Raw genomic sequence first — 20,585 nt, 5'->3', positions numbered from 1 at the left:
GGTTCAGACCTGTTCTGCCTGCCCTGACCTCGAGCCTGCCTGCTCCCCTGTACCTTCTGGACTATGACCGGGTTAATGAACTTCTGCCTGTCCTCAACCTGCCTATTGCCTGCCCCTTGTATTTTAATAAATATCAGAGACTCTAACCATCTGCCTCCTGTGTCTGCATCTGGGTCCCGCCCTGTGTCGTTGTACAGGTAGGCTATACTCCTGTTATAAAGATAAGCAATGTGCTTAATATTTGCTTAATATTAGGATAGTTGAAAAATAAATATAGTAGGTCTAGCCTATACAAAGCTGATAGGATCCTATTTTTCATAGAGGCCTAGTTGTTCGAGCGTTGGGTCAGTAACCAAAAGGTTGCTGGATTGAATCCCCAAGCTGACAAGGTCAAAATCTGTCATTTTTCCCCTGAGCAAGGCAGTTAATCCACTGTTCCCCAGGAGCCGAAGACGTGGATGTCGATTATGGCAGCCCCTATCACCTCTCTGATTGAGAGGGGTTGGGTTAAATTCGGAAGACACATTTCAGGTTAATGCATGCAGTTGTATAACTGACTAGGTATCCCCCTTTCCCTTACATCACTCTGTTTTCTCACACAATTGCATAGCCTATAGAAATGTTGCGCAACATGAGCTCATGGGCTCTCATGGAGTTTTGGATTAGATTTCCAAATTAATTTGAATTGATGTCAGAGGGACAATAGAGTGCTGACAACCAGGCAGTTAGCAAGTTTGATAGGATACTAATGACCATCAGTAGCATCAGAGCTTGGAGAAGACTAATTACCGTGACTAAACGGTCATGTGGAATTAGACTGCCTTCATGACTCGTGACTGCCGGTGTGGCGGTAATACAGTCACAGTAACAGCCCTAGTCTGGTGTGGCGGTAATACGGTCACCATGACAGCCCTAGTCTGGTGTGGTGGTAATAAGGTCACAGTAACAGCCCTAGTCTGGTGTGGTGGTAATACGGTCACAGTAACAGCCCTAGTCTGGTGTGGTGGTAATACGGTCACCATGACAGCCCTAGTCTGGTGTGGTGGTAATACGGTCACAGTAACAGCCCTAGTCTGGTGTGGTGGTAATACGGTCACAGTAACAGCCCTAGTCTGGTGTGGTGGTATATGGTCACCGTAAATCAAATCAAATCAAATCAAATTTTATTTGTCACATACACATGGTTAGCAGATGTTAATGCGAGTGTAGCGAAATGCTTGTGCTTCTAGTTCCGACAATGCAGTAATAACCAACAAGTAATCTAACTAACAGTTCCAAAACTACTGTCTTGTACACAGTGTGAGGGGATAAAGAATATGTACATAAGGATATATGAATGAGTGATGGTACAGAGCAGCATAGGCAGATACAGTAGATTGTATCGAGTACAGTATATACATATGAGATGAGTATGTAAACAAAGTGGCATAGTTAAAGTGGCTAGTGATACATGTATTACATAAGGATACAGTCGATGATATAGAGTACAGTATATACGTATGCCTATGAGATGAATAATGTAGGGTAAGTAACATTATATAAGGTAGCATTGTTTAAAGTGGCTAGTGATATATTTACATCATTTCCCATCAATTCCCATTATTAAAGTGGCTGGAGTTGAGTCAGTATCAGTGTGTTGGCAGCAGCCACTCAATGTTAGTGGTGGCTGTTTAACAGTCTGATAGCCTTGAGATAGAAGCTGTTTTTCAGTCTCTCGGTCCCAGCTTTGATGCACCTGTACTGACCTCGCCTTCTGGATGATAGCGGGGTGAACAGGCAGTGGCTCGGGTGGTTGATGTCCTTGATGATCTTTATGGCCTTCCTGTGACATCGGGTGGTGTAGGTGTCCTGGAGGGCAGGTAGTTTGCCCCCGGTGATGCGTTGTGCAGACCTCACTACCCTCTGGAGAGCCTTACGGTTGAGGGCGGAGCAGTTGCCGTACCAGGCGGTGATACAGCCCGCCAGGATGCTCTCGATTGTGCATCTGTAGAAGTTTGTGAGTGCTTTTGGTGACAAGCCGAATTTCTTCAGCCTCCTGAGGTTGAAGAGGCGCTGCTGCGCCTTCTTCACAATGCTGTCTGTGTGAGTGGACCAATTCAGTTTGTCTGTGATGTGTATGCCGAGGAACTTAAAACTTGCTACCCTCTCCACTACTGTTCCATCGATGTGGATAGGGGGGTGTTCCCTCTGCTGTTTCCTGAAGTCCACAATCATCTCCTTAGTTTTGTTGACGTTGAGTGTGAGGTTATTTTCCTGACACCACACTCCGAGGGCCCTCACCTCCTCCCTGTAGGCCGTCTCGTCTTTGTTGGTAATCAAGCCTACCACTGTTGTGTCGTCCGCAAACTTGATGATAGAGTTGGAGGCGTGCGTGGCCACGCAGTCGTGGGTGAACAGGGAGTACAGGAGAGGGCTCAGAACGCACCCTTGTGGGGCCCCAGTGTTGAGGATCAGCGGGGAGGAGATGTTGTTGCCTACCCTCACCACCTGGGGGCGGCCCGTCAGGAAGTCCAGTACCCAGTTTCACAGGGCGGGGTCGAGACCCAGGGTCTCGAGCTTGATGACGAGCTTGGAGGGTACTATGGTGTTGAATGCCGAGCTGTAGTCAATGAACAGCATTCTCACATAGGTATTCCTCTTGTCCAGATGGGTTAGGGCAGTGTGCAGTGTGGTTGAGATTGCATCGTCTGTGGACCTATTTGGGCGGTAAGCAAATTGGAGTGGGTCTAGGGTGTCAGGTAGGGTGGAGGTGATATGGTCCTTGACTAGTCTCTCAAAGCACTTCATGATGACGGAAGTGAGTGCTACGGGGCGGTAGTCGTTTAGCTCAGTTACCTTAGCTTTCTTGGGAACAGGAACAATGGTGGCCCTCTTGAAGCATGTGGGAACAGCAGACTGGTATAGGGATTGATTGAATATGTCCGTAAACACACCGGCCAGCTGGTCTGCGCATGCTCTGAGGGCGCGGCTGGGGATGCCGTCTGGGCCTGCAGCCTTGCGAGGGTTAACACGTTTAAATGTCTTACTCACCTCGGCTGCAGTGAAGGAGAGACCGCAAGTTTTCGTTGCAGGCCGTGTCAGTGGCACTGTATTGTCCTCAAAGCGGGCAAAAAAGTTATTTAGTCTGCCTGGGAGCAGGACATCCTGGTCCGTGACTGGGCTGGATTTCTTCCTGTAGTCCGTGATTGACTGTAGACCCTGCCACGTGCCTCTTGTGTCTGAGCCGTTGAATTGAGATTCTACTTTGTCTCTGTACTGACGCTTAGCTTGTTTGATAGCCTTGCGGAGGGAATAGCTGCACTGTTTGTATTCGGTCATGTTACCAGACACCTTGCCCTGATTAAAAGCAGCGGTTCGCGCTTTCAGTTTCACACGAATGCTGCCATCAATCCACGGTTTCTGGTTAGGGAATGTTTTAATCGTTGCTATGGGAACGACATATTCAACGCACGTTCTAATGAACTCGCACACCGAATCAGCGTATTCGTCAATGTTGTTGTCTGACGCAATACGAAACATGTCCCAGTCCACGTGATGGAAGCAGTCTTGGAGTGTGGAGTCAGCTTGGTCGGACCAGCGTTGGACAGACCTCAGCGTGGGAGCCTCTTGTTTTAGTTTCTGTCTGTAGGCAGGGATCAACAAAATGGAGTCGTGGTCAGCTTTTCCGAAAGGGGGGCGGGGCAGGGCCTTATATGCGTCGCGGAAGTTAGAGTAACAATGATCCAAGGTCTTTCCACCCCTGGTTGCGCAATCGATATGCTGATAAAATTTGGGGAGTCTTGTTTTCAGATTAGCCTTGTTAAAATCCCCAGCTACAATGAATGCAGCCTCCGGATAAATGGTTTCCAGTTTGCAAAGAGTCAAATAAAGTTCATTCAGAGCCAACGATGTGTCTGCTTGGGGGGGGATATATACGGCTGTGATTATAATCGAAGAGAATTCTCTTGGCAGATAATGCGGTCTACATTTGATTGTGAGGAATTCTAAATCAGGTGAACAGAAGGATTTGAGTTCCTGTATGTTTCTTTCATCACACCATGTCACGTTAGTCATAAGGCATACGCCCCCGCCCCTCTTTTTACCAGAAAGATGTTTTTTCCTGTCTGCGCGATGCGTGGAGAAACCTGTTGGCTGCACCGCTTCGGATAGCGTCTCTCCAGTAAGCCACGTTTCCGTGAAGCAAAGAACGTTACAGTCTCTGATGTCCCTCTGGAATGCTACCCTTGCTCGGATTTCATCAACCTTGTTGTCAAGAGACTGGACATTGGCAAGAAGAATGCTAGGGAATGGTGCACGATGTGCCCGTCTCCGGAGTCTGACCAGAAGACCGCCTCGTTTCCCTCTTTTTCGGAGTCGTTTTTTTGGGTCGCTGCATGGGATCCACTCCGTTGTCCTGTTTGTAAGGCAGAGCACAGGATCCGCGTCGCGAAAAGCGTATTCTTGGTCGTACTGATGGTGAGTTGACGCTGATCTTATATTCAGTAGTTCTTCTCGACTGTATGTGATGAAACCTAAGATGACCTGGGGTACTAATGTAAGAAATAACACGTAAAAAAACAAAAAACTGCATAGTTTCCTAGGAACGCGAAGCGAGGCGGCCATCTCTGTCGGCGCCGGATGTCATGGCTCAGAGCCCAGAGTCATGGCTCAGAGCCCAGTAACAGCCCTAGTCTGGTGTGATGGTAATACGGTCACCGTAACAGCCCTAGTCTGGTGTGATGGTAATACGGTCACAGTAACAGCCCTGGTCTGGTGTGGTGGTAATATGGTCACAGTAACAGCCCTGGTCTGGTGTGGTGGTAATACGGTCACAGTAACAGCCCTAGTCTGGTGTGGCGGTAATATGGTCACCATGACAGCCCTAGTCTGGTGTGGTGGTAATACGGTCACAGTAACAGCCCTAGTCTAGTGTGGGGGTAATACGGTCACTGTAACAGCCCTAGTCTGGTGTGGTGGTATATGGTCCCCATGACAGCCCTAGTCTGGTGTGGTGGTAATATGGTCACCATGACAGCCCTAGTCTGGTGTGGTGGTAATATGGTCACAGTAACAGCCCTAGTCTGGTGTGGTGGTAATACGGTCACAGTAACAGCACTAGTCTGGTGTGGTGGTAATACGGTCACAGTAACAGCCCTAGTCTGGTGTGGTGGTAATACGGTCACAGTAACAGCCATAGTCTGGTGTGGTGGTAATATGGTCACAGTAACAGCCCTAGTCTGGTGTGGTGGTAATATGGTCACAGTAACAGCCCTAGTCTGGTGAGGTGGTAATACGGTCACAGTAACAGCCCTAGTCTGGTGTGGTGGTATATGGTCACCGTAACAGCCCTAGTCTGGTGTGATGGTAATACGGTCACCGTAACAGCCCTAGTCTGGTGTGATGGTAATACGGTCACAGTAACAGCCCTAGTCTGGTGTGGTGGTAATACGGTCACAGTAACAGCCCTAGTCTGGTGTGGTGGTAATACGGTCATCCTTGACAGCCCTAGTCTGGTGTGGTGGTAATATGGTCACAGTAACAGCCCTAGTCTGGTGTGGTGGTAATACAGTCACAGTAACAGCCCTAGTCTGGTGTGGTGGTAATACGGTCACAGTAACAGCCCTAGTCTGGTGTGGTGGTAATACGGTCACAGTAACAGCCCTAGTCTGGTGTGGTGGTAATACGGTCACAGTAACAGCCCTAGTCTGGTGTGGTGGTAATACGGTCACAGTAACAGCCCTAGTCTGGTGTGGTGGTAATACGGTCACCATGACAGCCCTAGTCTGGTGTGGTGGTAATATGGTCACAGTAACAGCCCTAGTCTGGTGTGGTGGTAATACAGTCACAGTAACAGCCCTAGTCTGGTGTGGTGGTAATACGGTCACAGTAACAGCCCTAGTCTGGTGTGGTGGTAATATGGTCACCATGACAGCCCTAGTCTGGTGTGGTGGTAATACGGTCACCATAACAGCCCTAGTCTGGTGTGGTGGTATTATGGTCACTGTAACAGCCCTGGTCTGGTGTGGTGGTAATATGGTCACAGTAACAGCCCTAGTCTGGTGTGGTGGTAATACGGTCACCATGACAGCCCTAGTCTGGTGTGGTGTTAATATGGTCACCATGACAGCCCTAGTCTGGTGTGGTGGTAATACGGTCACTGTAACAGCCCTGGTCTGGTGTGGTGGTAATATGGTCACAGTAACAGCCCTAGTCTGGTGTGGTGGTAATACGGTCACCATGACAGCCCTAGTCTGGTGTGGTGTTAATATGGTCACCATGACAGCCCTAGTCTGGTGTGGTGGTAATACGGTCACAGTAACAGCCCTAGTCTGGTGTGGTGGTAATACGGTCACCATGACAGCCCTAGTCTGGTGTGGTCTTAATATGGTCACCATGACAGCCCTAGTCTGGTGTGGTGGTAATACGGTCACAGTAACAGCCCTAGTCTGGTGTGGCGTTAATACGGTCACAGTAACAGCCCTAGTCTGGTGTGTTGGTAATACGGTCACAGTAACAGCCCTAGTCTGGTGTGGTGGTAATATGGTCACCATGACAGCCCTAGTCTGGTGTGGTGGTAATATGGTCACCATGACAGCCCTAGTCTGGTGTGGTGGTAATACGGTCACAGTAACAGCCCTAGTCTGGTGTGGTGGTATATGGTCGCCGTAACAGCCCTAGTCTGGTGTGGTGGTAATACGGTCACAGTAACAGCCCTAGTCTGGTGTGGTGGTATATGGTCACCGTAACAGCCCTAGTCTGGTGTGGTGGTAATACGGTCACAGTAACAGCCCTAGTCTGGTGTGGTGGTAATACGGTCACCATGTCAGCCCTAGTCTGGTGTGATGGTAATACGGTCACAGTAACAGCCCTAGTCTGGTGTTGTGGTAATACGGTCACCATGACAGCCCTAGTCTAGTGTGATGGTAATACGGTCACAGTAACAGCCCTAGTCTGGTGTGGCGGTAATACGGTCACAGTAACAGCCCTAGTCTGGTGTGGTGGTAATACGGTCACCATGACAGCCCTAGTCTGGTGTGGCGGTAATACGGTCACAATAACAGCCCTAGTCTGGTGTGGCGGTAGTACGGTCACAGTAACAGCCCTAGTCTGGTGTGGCGGTAATACGGTAATACGGTCACAGTAACAGCCCTACACCTGGCAGCTACAGTACTACCCGTTCAAAGGCACCTAAATATTTTGCCCATTCACCCTCTGAATGGCACACAAACCATCCATGTCTCAATTGTCTCAAGGCTTAAAAATCCTTATTTAACCTGTCTCCTCCCCTTCATCAACACTGATTAAAGTGGATTGATATCAATAAGAAAAAATAGCTTTCACCTGGATTCACCTTCCATTAAGTAATGGAAAGAGCATGTTCCTAATGCTTTGTACACTGTGAACACACTAACATTGCAGGCCCGCAGGCGCCTACACACACGCACGCACACACACACACACACACACACACACACACACACACACACACACACACACACACACACACACACACACACACACACACACACACACACACACACACACACACACCCTGAGGAATAGGTTATATTGCCACACATTCTAAAGCCAAAAGGACCTTTAATGAGGAGATCTGTGGTATAGTTTGATAGATAAACCATTTTATAACACTAGATATAATCCACAGGGAATTCAGTCCGTCCCCATTGTTTGGTTATCAGGAGTTATCTACTGTTCAGCCATCACTCATTGATTTGGCCCTCTGTGTCCTTTGTGTCCATAGAGACTGTCTGACCTATCAGAGATGAGTGCAGTAGCTGCGAGGGAAGGGTGAGAGGTCAAATTGGACGAGTGTCACGTTCCCTCTCGCTTCCCTTATCTCTGAACATGACAAGGCTACAAAAGCAGACTGTGTGTGTGTTTGTGTGTGAGTGTGTTTGTGTTTGTGTGTGGGTGTATGTTTGTGTGTGTGTGATTATGTGTGTATGTTTGTTTGTGAATGTGTGTGTGTGTGTGTGTGTGTGTGTGTGTGTGTGTGTGTGTGTGTGTGTGTGTGTGTGTGTGTGTGTGTGTGTGTGTGTGTGTGTGTGTGTGTGCGTGCGTGTGTGTGTGTGTGTTTATGTGTGTATGTGTGTGGGTGTATGTTTGTTTGTGAATGTGTGTGTGTGTGTGTGTGTGTGTGTGTGTGTGTGTGGGGGGGGGGGGGGTTCTTTACTCAGCTACAAATGGATGTTGTTTTTAAGTATCTGTTTACAGTGCATTCGGAAAGTATTCAGACCCCTTGACTTTTTCCACATTTTGTTACGTTACAGCCTTATTCTAATATTGATTAAATAGCTTTTTTTACCTCATTAATCTACACACGATACCCCATAATGACGAAGCAAAAACAGAAGGCCCTGTATCTCTGAACCAGTTCTCTTCACTGACAAGAGTAAATGACAACTGAATTACACTTAACTGTTTAAACTGTAGTTGACTGGTTATCCAACCCAGGTCATCAGTAAAACTCAAGACCATGTTAGTCCACTGAGCTAAAGCCTTTAAGTCTTTAAGGATACTACCAGTGGCCTAACTTCATCCCTCAGTGGTTTGAAGGCCTTCGCAATAGAGCCTATTCCAGCTTCATCTTAGGCAGGGGGACCCGCTCCATTGGAGCAGCTGATAGGCTTCTCAACGCCCATTCACACGGCCAATCACTAGTCACGGATGGGTTAGGATCCATATGTCTGGTGCCCTCCCATTAGAGATAAAAACGCATGCATGCTTACACACACAAACACGCAAGTACACACAAACACATACACACACCTACACACGCAACTACACACAAACACAAACACAAACACTCCTACACACACACACACACACACACATAGGCAAGTACACACAAACCCACATGCACGCTTACACACACAAACACACACAAGTACACACAAACACACACAAGTGTACACACACACATTCAAAGCCTTGGCAAAGGTCCTCCAGTCTTGATGTAAACTCAAAAGTAGTCTTTCGGGGATATCTCCTTGGCTAGCCTGGCTTAGACACGCTTGCGAAAGACCTCATGCTCCACAGAAAAATTACACACAAGGATTTGGTCACAGTTCTCACCTAAGAAACATGACTGTAGCTAAACACTGCACTCTCACAGGGACTCTCACAGAGACACCACGGCCAAACAAGCTTATATCTGGCAGATAGAACAGCTTTGAAAAAGCCTGACAGTAGCGAAACACTGCACTCTCACAGAGACTCTCACAGAGACTCTCACAGAGACTCTCACAGAGACACCACGGCCAAACAAGCTTATATCTGGCAGATAGAACAGCTTTGTAAAAAGCCTGACAGTAGCGAAACACTGCACTCTCACAGAGACTCTCACAGAGACACCACGGCCAAACAAGCTTATATCTGGCAGATAGAACAGCTTTGTAAAAAGCCTGACAGTAGCGAAACACTGCACTCTCACAGAGACTCTCACAGAGACACCACGGCCAAACAAGCTTATATCTGGCAGATAGAACAGCTTTGAAAAAGCCTGACAGTAGCGAAACACTGCACTCTCACAGAGACTCTCACAGAGACACCACGGCCAAACAAGCTTATATCTGGCAGATAGAACAGCTTTGAAAAAGCCTGACAGTAGCGAAACACTGCACTCTCACAGAGACTCTCACAGAGACACCACGGCCAAACAAGCTTATATCTGGCAGATAGAACAGCTTTGAAAAATCCTGACAGTAGCGAAACACTGCACTCTCACAGAGACTCTCACAGAGACACCACGGCCAAACAAGCTTATATCTGGCAGATAGAACAGCTTTGAAAAAGCCTGACAGTAGTGAAACACTGACAACATAATCTGAAGAAACGAGTTGTTTTTCATATTTGACGACGAGGTGGTTTGTTCCTGGCATCACAGAGAGAAGCTCTGTAGTTTGTTTGAACACTCTCAAAGTTAGTTGAGTCTGAAAACGTGGACAATGAGGGTCTGAGAATTAAGATGGAATGCTGAAAAGGAGTGACTTGAACTCACTAAACCTGTTATCTTTTCAAATGGTTTTCTATTGTATAGCTATGTTATCTGGCTACTGAATATGCCTGGACTCAGGAAACATGAAACTATTGGAAAGTCATCACAGTCTTCTGGAATGTAGAAGTGTCAGTGTGTTATGTGTGCGTGAGTGCGAGTGTCCGTGCGTGTGTACCCTTATCCTACTCCTCCTCTGTTCCTCTGGTGATGTAGAGGTTAACCCAGGCCCTGCAGCCCCCAGCAGCACTCCCATTCCCCAGGCACTCTCACTTGTTGACTTCTCTTTCTAAAATTATCTGCCGAAATTGTTGCAACCCCTTTCTAAGTATATATCAATGATGTCGCTCTTGCTGCTGGTGATTCTCTTATCCACCTCTACGCAGACCACACCATTCTGTATACAACTGGCCCTTCTTTGGACACTCTGTTAAACTTCTTGTGGGCCGGTGGCAGTATTCTGTATACATCTGGCCCTTCTTTGGACACTCTGTTAAACTTCTTGTGGGCCGGTGGCAGTATTCTGTATTTCAGATGACTGACGTGCCCAAAGTAACCTGCCTGTTACTCAGGCCCAGAAGCTAGGATATGCATATAATTGGGAATATCAAAGGAATACCTCCCAGATTGCAGTTCCTAGAGCTTCCAGTAGATGTCAACAGTCTTTAGAAAGAGTTTCAGGCTTGTTTTCTGAAAAATCTGCTAGAATTTGTAGTTTTTCTAAGTGGCTCCCATTTTGACTGTAGTGTTGTGGCGCGCGTGGATGAGGGCGTGGATGAGGGCGTGGATGAGGGCGCGCACTTCGTTATTTATCTCCGGTAATGAACATACTATTCTCTGTCTTAAATGTTATCGTTTATTTACATATTAGGGTACCTGAGGGTTGATTAGAAATGTTGTTTGACTTGTTTGGACAAAGTTTATTGGTAACTTTAGAGATTCATTTGTATGCATTTTGAACGAGGGAAACCGGTGGATTACTGAATCAAGCGCGCCAACTAAACTGATTTTTTGGAATATAAAGAAGGACGTTATCAAACAAAAGGACAATTTTTTATGTAGTTGGGACCCTTTCGATTGCAAACAGAGGAAGATCTTCAAAGGTAAGTGATTTATTTTATCGCTATTTCTGACTTTCTAAACCCCTCTGCTTGTTTGGAAAATGTTTAATGCTTTTGTATGCGGGGCGCTGTCCTCAGATCCTCACATAGTTTGCATGGTAAAGCCTTTTTGAAATCTGACAAAGAGGCTGGATTAACAAGAAGTTCAGTTTTTAAATGATGTAGGACACTTGTATTTTCATGAATGTTTACGATTTTGTATTTTGAATTTGGCGCGCTCCGATTTCACCGGGTGTTGTCGAATTTGGTCCCCCTAGAGGGGTTTATGCATTAAGAGGTTAACAAACCTCCAAAACAAGCTTCAATGCCACACTACACTCCTTCCATGGCCTGCAACTGCTTTTAAATGCTAGTAAAACTAAATGCATACTCTTCAACCAATTGCTGCCCGCACCCGCCCACCTGACTAGCATCAATTATCTGGACGGTTCTGACTTGTATATGTGGACAACTACAAATACCTAGGTGTCTGGTTAGACTGTACACTCTCCAGCCAGACTCACATTAAGCATCTCCAATCCAACATTAAATCTAGAATCAGCTTCCTATTTTGCAACAAAGCCTCCTTTAGTCATGCTGCCAATCATACCCTCGTAAAACTGACTATCCTACCGACCCTTGGCTTTGGCGATGTCATTCACAAAATAGCCTCCAATACTCTACTCAAGAAACTGGATGCAGTCTATCACAGTGCCATCCATTTTGTCACCAAAGCCCCATATACTACCCGCCACTGTTACCTGTATGTTCTCGTTGGCTGGCCCTCACTACATATTCGTCGCCAAACCCACTGGCTCCAGGTCATCTATAAGTCTTTACTAGATAAAGCCCCACTTTATCTCAGCTCACTGGTCACCATAGCAACACCCATCAGTAGCACGCGCTCCAGCAGGTATATTTCACTGGTCATCCCCAAAGTCAACACTTACTTTGGCCGCCTTTCCTTCCAGTTCTCTGCTGCCAATGACTGGAATGAATTGCAAAAATCACTGAAGCTGAAGTCTTATATCTAACTCTCTAACTTTAAGCATCAGCTGTCAGAGCAGCTTACTGATCACTGTACCTGTACACAAACAATCTGTAAATAGCACACCCAACTACCTCATCCCCATATTGTTATTTATCCTCTTGCTCTTTTGCACCCCAGTATCTCTACTTGCACATCATCATCTGCATATTCATCACTCCAGTGTTAATGCTAAATTGTAATTATTTCACCTCTAGGGCCTATTTATTGCATGCCTCCCTACTCTTCTACATTTGCACACGCCGTACATAGATTTTTCTACTGTGTTATTTACTGTACGTTTGTTTACGTGTAACTCTGTGTTGTTGTTTTTGTTGCACTGCTTTGCTTTGCTTTATCTTGGCCAGGTCAAAGTTGAAATTCAGGATATGTTCTCAACTGGCCTACCTGGTTAAATATAGGTGAAATATATCTATATATTTTTTTTATGTACCTGTGACCAGTTCTCTTATCTCCACATCTCCAGTCTTGCGTAGCAGGCGGACCAGGGCAGGTATGCCCCCACAGTTCTTCAGGGTGATCTTGTTGTCGTCGTTGGCCTTGCCGTAGACCAGGTTCCTCAGGGCTCCACAGGCACTACGGTGAACCTCACTCATACGGTGGTCCAACAAGTCTACCAGCAGCTGGATCCCACCTTGACGACGAATCTGACAGAGAGATGGAGAGAAAGAAATTGCTGAGAAAAGGGTAAGTAACGTTGCCTGAGATTTTAAAGACGTGTTGGCTCTATCAAGCAAACGCGTTGGCTTTAGCTCAGTGGCCATTAAAAAAAAAACTATTTTAGTGGATGCTCTTATCCAGAGCAACTTACAAGGAACAATTAAGGTTGCACAAGGGCACATCAGATTTTTTCACCTGCTTGACTCGGGAACCTGAATCAGCGACCTTTCAGTTACTGGCTCAAAGCTCTTAAGCTCTAGGCTAATACAATGTTGAGGCACAAAGCTGGGTGACTTTGAGGAAAAATCGTTTGGGGTAAAAAATAGCAGCATACCTATTAAATCAATCTGTACTTACTGTAAATGACATCTCTAAATGTACAGTACAATGTAGTCATGTACACTAAGTGATTTCCTGGGACATGAGACAAAACAGTTTCAAGTTTCAGCTGTTTGTCCAGTAGCCTGGCCTTCCAGGTGTTACAATAACCAGGTTTCCACCAACATTTTTACGCGAGTAAAGCACATGCCGGATACAAAATGTCACGGCTGGTCTGATGGAAACAGCAAATTTGTCGGTAAACTTTACAAAACAAAATATGTTGGGATCTTTTTGTGTCTGTAAAATGAATGATGAAATAAATGGCGGTGGAAACGCATTTATGAGCAAATATTGATATAACAACTATCATATGGAAGTGAACTTGGAGTCACCCGATGAGATGTTGTGTGGTCCTCCCACCATGACTTGAGAAACCGTGCAGTTTATTGCTGGGTGGTGAAAGTGCACAGTGATGAGCTTGATTCTCCTTTCCAATAAATATCAGTCTTTATTCTGGTGACATGATGATCGATGCTTGGCTGCCTTTTGACAAGTAAAAATAATCTCACTTGTCCATAATCACCTCATTAAATAGGCTATACCTGCACTCTGTCTGCCAGCTGTTGGCTAGAAGGCACATACCAATACCAGAGTGGGCACATTCACATTCACTATATAACACAATGTTTTTTCTGACAAAACCATCAGTAGAGTTGAAAATGTGATGGAAATGTGTCTTATTTATCGGTACTAGAGAATTTACCAACAAAAAATAGTTTTATGTTCACTATGTCGTCACATATAGCCTTTTTGATGGAAACACATTTCTGGTGGAAAATACACATATTGTTTTTATGCTGATTTTAAAATGTTCAGATGAAAAACTTTCACCAATTGGAAACCGAGCTAATCATAACCTTCACCTGCTGGTGTTCCAGACATAGCCACTGTTTCACTACAGGGACCTTCTAGTACCCTCAGGCGACCAATGAGTAGAGAGAAAGGAGGGTTCCAAACAATCAACAGGGAGTTCTAATGATCATAGAACTCTGCAGAGGTCCACAGGAGGTCATTAACAACCAACTGGTGAATATTTGGTTGCTGTGTGTATGTGTGTGATGCAAATGTGTGTGTGAGTGTATGTGTGTATGTGCGTGTGCGAGGGTGTGTGTCAGATCCTAGAGGCTCTGCAAGACATCCATTTATAAATAGTATTCCTATTTCCTGCTATAAAGAGCTGCTGGCCCAGATCACAATTTACTTTATCCTGTAAGACTTAGCTCTGTGTTTGACCTCAACCTTCTACACACAAACCTTAGATAGCATCACCACACAGAGGGAGAGACGGTGAGGGAGAGAGTGAGCGAGCGAGAGAGATAAGGTAGAAAGGGGAAAAGGGAGAAAGGGTGTGATTAATAGGGGAGTAAGAGAGATAGGGTGAGGTAGAGGGATTGCAAAACGGAAGAGAAGGGGAGAGAGAGAGAGAGGGGGGGGGGAAGAGGGGTAGAGAGAGAGAGAGAGAGAGAGAGAGAGAGAGAGAGAGAGACAGAGAGAGAGAGAGAGAGAGAGACATAGAGAAAGAGGTAGAGAGAGAGATAAAGAGTTAGAGAGGTAGAGAGGTAGAGAGAGAGAGATAGAGTTAGATATAGATATATCTATATATATATATATATAGAGAGAGAGAGAGACAGAGAGAGGTAGAGAGAGAGACAGATAGAGTTAGATATAGATATATAGATATATATATATATAGAGAGAGAGGGAGAGAGAGAAAGAGAGAGAGAGAGAGAGAGAGAGACATAGAGAAAGAGGTAGAGAGAGAGATAAAGAGGTAGAGAGGTAGAGAGAGAGAGAGAGAGTTAGATATAGATATATCTATATATATATAGAGAGAGAGAGAGATGTAGAGACAGAGAGAGAGATAGAGTTAGATATAAATATATATATTTATAGAGAGAGAGAGAGAGAGAGAGAGGGAGAGAGAAAGAGAGAGAGAGAGAGAGAGAGAGGAGGAGATATATATATATATATAGAGAGAGGGAGAGAGAGAGAGAGAGAGAGAGAGAGAGGGAGATATAGATATATATATATATATATAGAGAAGGAGAGAGAGACATAGAGAAAGAGGTAGAGAGAGAGATATAGAGTTAGATATAGATATATATAGAGAGAGAGGTAGAGAGGTAGAGAGAGGTAGAGAGGTAGATATAGATATATATATGGAGAGAGATATAGAGTTAGATATAGATATATATATAGAGAGAGAGGGCGAACAGGGAGAGAGAGAGAGAGAGTTAGATATAGATATATATATATATAGAGAGAGAGTTAGATATATATATATATAGAGAGAGAGAGGTCGGACAGGGAGAGAGAGAGAGAGAGGTATAGAGTTAGATATAGATATATATATAGAGAGGGCGGACAGGGAGAGAGAGAGAGAGATAGAGTTAGATATAGATATATATATAGAGAGAGATATAGAGGTAGATATATATATATATATAGAGAGAGAGAGAGAGGTAGATATATATATATATATATAGAGAGAGAGAGAGGTAGATATATATATATATAGAGAGAGAGAGAGAGAGGGGGCGAACAGGGAAAGGTTAGGAAAGCTGTTTGATGACACTGCAGAAGTTTATCTCTCCAAATAAATGTCAGTAATCTGTTCAATTAAACCGGATGAACCCTGAACTGAATACTAAACAGCCCACACACCCTGATACTCTAAAACACTTCTGCTCCACCACCAGTGATGTTTCGTCACTGGCCTACACACAAAATCCCATAAAGTCAAAGTGGAATTTAGTTTTTAGATTTGTTTTTACAAATGACTTAACTAAAAGCTGAAATGTCTTGAGCGACATTATTAAGTATTCAACCCCTTTGTTATGGTAAACCTAAATGAGTTCAGGAGTAAAAATGTGCTTAACAAAATCACATAATAAGATGCATGGACTCACTCTGTGTGCCATAATAGTGGTAAATATATTTTTTTTACACAAACAATTAAGGTCCCTCAGTCGAGAAGTACAATTCAAGCACAGATTCAATCACAAAGACCAGGGAGGTTTTCCAATGCCTCGCTAAGAAGGGTACCTATTGGTAGATAGCTGAAATAAAAAGCAGACACTGAATATCCCTTTGAGCATGGTGAAGTTATCCATTACGCTTCGGAAGGTGTATCAATACACCCAGTCGCTATAAAGATACAGGCATCTTTCCTAACTCAGTCGCCAGAGAGGAAGGAAACCACTCAGCGATTTCACCATGAGGCCAATGGTGATTTTAAAACAGTTACAGAGTTTAAAGGCTGTGATAGTAGAAAACTGAGAATGAATCAACAACATTGTAGTTACTCCACAATACCTATCTATATCACCGAGTGAAAAGAAGGAAGCCTGTACAGAAAACATTAATGCTGTTAGCAATAAGGCACTAAAGTAATAGTGAAAAACATTTGGTAAAGAAATTAATGTTTTGTCCTCAATATAATGCATTTTGTCTGGGGCAAATCCAACAATATGTCACTGAGTACCACTCTTCACATTTTCAATGATGGTGGTGGCTGCATCATGTTATGGGTATGCTTGTCATTTGCAAACACTCAGGAGTTATTTAGGATAAAAAGAAACGGAATAGAGCTAAGCAAAATCTTAAAGGAAAACCTGTTTCAGTCTGCTTTCCAACAGAAATTGGGAGATAAATTCCCCTTTCAGCAGTGACAATAATGGGAATGAACACAGCATGGCGCTAACAGAGATGGTCGCCTCGCTTCACGTTCTTAGGAAACTATGGAGTGTTTTGTTTTTTGATGTATTATTTCTTACATTGTTACCCCAGGAAATGTTCAGTCTTATTACATACATACTTTCCAACATTACAACTAGGAATACAACTTTCCCAAAGCAGATCCTCTCTTCTCTTCAGACCACCACACAGGACAATGGATCTAATCCCAGCAGCTGACTGAAAACAATGGCGATGCAGAAGGGGCAGACGGAGCGGTCTTCTGGTCAAGCTTTGTAAAAGGGCACATTGCTCACAGCTCCCGAGTATACTACTCGCCAAGGCTCGACAAGGTAGATGAAATTCGAGCAGTGGTTGCCTTCCAAAGAGACATCAGAGATTGTAACATTCTCTGTTTCACAGAAGCATGGCTTTCTCGGGATACGTTGTCAGAATCAGTCCAGCCACCGTGCTTCTCCATGCTTCACGATGACAGAGATAAACACCTCTCTAGGAAGAGGAAGGGCGGGGGTGTATGCTTTATGATTAACAACTCATGGAGCGATCATAACAACACTTAGGAACTCAAGTCCTTCTGCTCACCCGATCTAGAATTCCTTAAAATCAAATGCCGGCCATTCTACCTACAAAGAGAATTCTCGTCAGTTATAGTTATACCCGGGGGGGGGGCCCCCCCCCCGCGCTCAAGCGGACACCAAGATGGCCCTCAAGGTACTTCACTCGACTCTATGTAAACTGGAAACTATATACCCGGAGGCTGCATTTATTGTAGCAGGGGATTTTAAAATACATTTGAGATCAATGTTACCTAGATTTTAGCAGCATATTGATTACACAACACGTAGGGCTAATACTCTCGACCACTGCTACTCTAACTTCCGCCATGCATACAAAGTCCTCCCCCGTCCTCCATTCGGCAAATCCGACCACGACCCCAACGTGCTCATCCCGGCTTATAGGCAGAAACTCAAACAGGATGTACCAGTGACGTGAACCATTCAACGCTGGTCTGACAGTCAGCCTCAGAGAACGACATTGATCTATACGCTGACTCGTGAGTATGTTTATAAATAAGTGCATCGGTGATGTCGTACCCACTGTGACTATTAAAACCTACCCTAACCAGAAACCGTGGATGGATGGCGGCATTCGCGAAAAACTGAAAGCGCAATCCACCGCATATAACCATGGAAAGAGGTCTGGTGATATGGCTCAATATAAACAGTGTAGTTATTCCCTCCGCAAGGCAATCAAACAAGCAAAATGCCGGCACAGGGACAAGGTGGTGTCGCAATTCAAAGGCTCAGACACAAGATGTATGTGGCAGGGTCTACAGGAAATCACGGACTACAAAAACAAAAACAGCAATGTCACGGATACCGACATCATGCTTTCAGACAAACTAAACGCCTTCTTTGCCCGCTTTGAGAATAATACAGTGCCACCGTCGTGGCTCGCTAACAAAGACTGTTTCCCCCCTTTCCTTCTCAGTGGCAGACATGAGTAAAACATTTAAACATGTTAACCTTTGCAGGGCTGCTGGCCCAGACGGCATCCCTAGCCACGTCCTCAGAGCATGCACAGACCAGCTGGCTGGTGTGTTTATGGACATATTCAATCGCTCCCTATCCCAGTCTGCTGTCCTCATATGCTTCAAGATGGATTGTTCCTGTACCCAAGAAGGCAAAGATATCTTAACTAAATGATTACCGCCCCATAGAACTCACTTCTGTCATCATGAAGTGCTATGAGAGGCTAGTCAAGGATCATATCACCGCCACCTTACCGGCAACCCTAGACGCACTACAGTTTGCATACCGCGCCCCAACTGGTCCACAGATGATGCAATCAACATTGGTCTCAACCCCTCCCTGTGCAACTGGGTCCTGGACTTTCTGACGGGCCACCCCCTGGTGGTGAAGGTAGGAAACAACATCTCCACGTCACTGACCCTCAACACTGGGGCCCCACAAGGGTGTGTGCTCAGCCCTCTCCTGTACTCCCTGTTCACCCACGACTGCGTGGCCATGCACACCTCCAACTCAATCATCAAGTTTGCAGACGACACAACAGTAGTGATCACCAACAACGACGAGACAGCCTATAGGGAGGAGGTGAGGGCAATCAGAGTGTGGTGTCAGGAAAAAACAACCTCTCACTCAACGTCAACAAAACAAAGGAGATGATCGTTGACATCAGGAAACAGCAGAGGGAGCACCCCCCATCCACATCGAAGGGCCAGCAGAGGAGAAGGTGGAAGTGGAAAGTTTTAAGTTCCTGGGCATACACATCACAGACAATCTGAAATGGTCCACAGACACAGTGTGGTGAAGAAGGCGCAACAGTGCCTCTTTAACCTCAGGAGTCTGAAGACATTTGGCTTGTCACCCAAAACCAAACGTTTACAGATGCACAATCGAGAGCATCCTGTCAGGCTGTATCACAGCCTAGTATGGCAACTGCACCATCCTCAACCACAAGGCTCTCCAGAGGGTGGTGCAGTCTGCACAACGCATCACCGGGGGCAAACTACCTGCCCTCCATGACACTTACAGCACCTGATGTCACAGGAAGGCCAAAAGGATAATCAAGGACAACAACCACCCGAGCCACTGCCTGTTCACCCCGCTATCATCCAAATGGCAAGGTCAGTACAGGTACATCAAAGCTGGGATCGAGAGATTGAGAAACAGCTTCTATCTCAAGGCCATCAGACTGCTTAATAGCCATCACTAACTCAGAGAGGCTGCTGCCTACATTGAGACCCCATCACTGGACACTTCAATGAATGGATCACTAGTCACTTCAAACAATACCACTTTAAATAATGCTACTTTAATAATGTTTTCATATCTTACATTACTTATATCACATGTATAAACTGTATTTTATACTATCTACTGCACCTTGCCTATGCAGCTCGGACATCGCTCATCCATATATTTATATGTACATATTCTCATTCACCCCTTTAGATATTTGTGTGTGTTAGGTAGTTGATGGGAATTGTTAGATTATTTGTTAGATATTACTGCACTGTTGGAACTAGAAGCACAAGCATTTCGCTACACTCACATTAACATCTGCTAACCATGTGTATGTGACAATAACCTAAAACACAAGGCCAAATCTACACTGGAGTTGCTTACCAAGAAGACAGTGAATGTTCCTGAGTGACCGAGTTACAGTTGTGACTTTAATTGGTTTGAAAATCTATGTGAAAACATGATAATGGCTGTCTAGCAATGATCAACAACCAATTTAACAGAGCTGGAAGGATTTTTGTAAAGAATAATGAGAAAATATAATATATTTCTCATTATTTTAAAGAATAATGAGAAAAGCTCTATAGGCTTAACTCTAGCTGTAAAGGTGATTCTAACATGTATTAACTAAGGGGCTTGTATACTAATCTAATCAAAACATACTAGTGGTTTATTTTTCATTAAGCAAATTCTATCTTAGAATATCTCTTCCACTTTGCCATTACAGAGTATTGTGTGTAGATTGTTGTCAAAAAAAAAGACAATTTAAATAGATTTCAATCCAACTTTGTAACTTGGGTGCATGCATGTGTGTGTGTGTCTGTGCTTACATACACAAACAGACTGCCAGAAAAAAATCAATATCGTTTTGTTTATATAAATATATATATATTTATTTGTTGGAGCTGCATTCAAGAACCGACAGCCTTGTTGAGTGGCGA

At 44.8% G+C, this 20,585-nt stretch overlaps 1 protein-coding gene across 1 annotated transcript in view; it reads right to left on the bottom strand.

Annotated features, from left to right (window-relative positions):
• Positions 1-20,585, bottom strand: part of LOC139366914 (catenin delta-2-like) — a 573,021-nt gene that overhangs the window by 173,488 nt on the left and 378,948 nt on the right. Inside the window, exon 15 of the mRNA XM_071104665.1 lies at positions 12,576-12,789. Within this exon, the coding sequence (XP_070960766.1) occupies positions 12,576-12,789 (214 nt within the window). The remainder of the gene's footprint in view (positions 1-12,575; positions 12,790-20,585) is intronic.

This window comes from Oncorhynchus clarkii, chromosome 15, assembly GCF_045791955.1.
Source record: "Oncorhynchus clarkii lewisi isolate Uvic-CL-2024 chromosome 15, UVic_Ocla_1.0, whole genome shotgun sequence".
Taxonomy (NCBI): Eukaryota; Metazoa; Chordata; class Actinopteri; order Salmoniformes; family Salmonidae; genus Oncorhynchus; species Oncorhynchus clarkii.
Note: the sequence above shows the minus strand (reverse complement) of the source record. Positions and strands in the feature narration are given on the sequence as shown.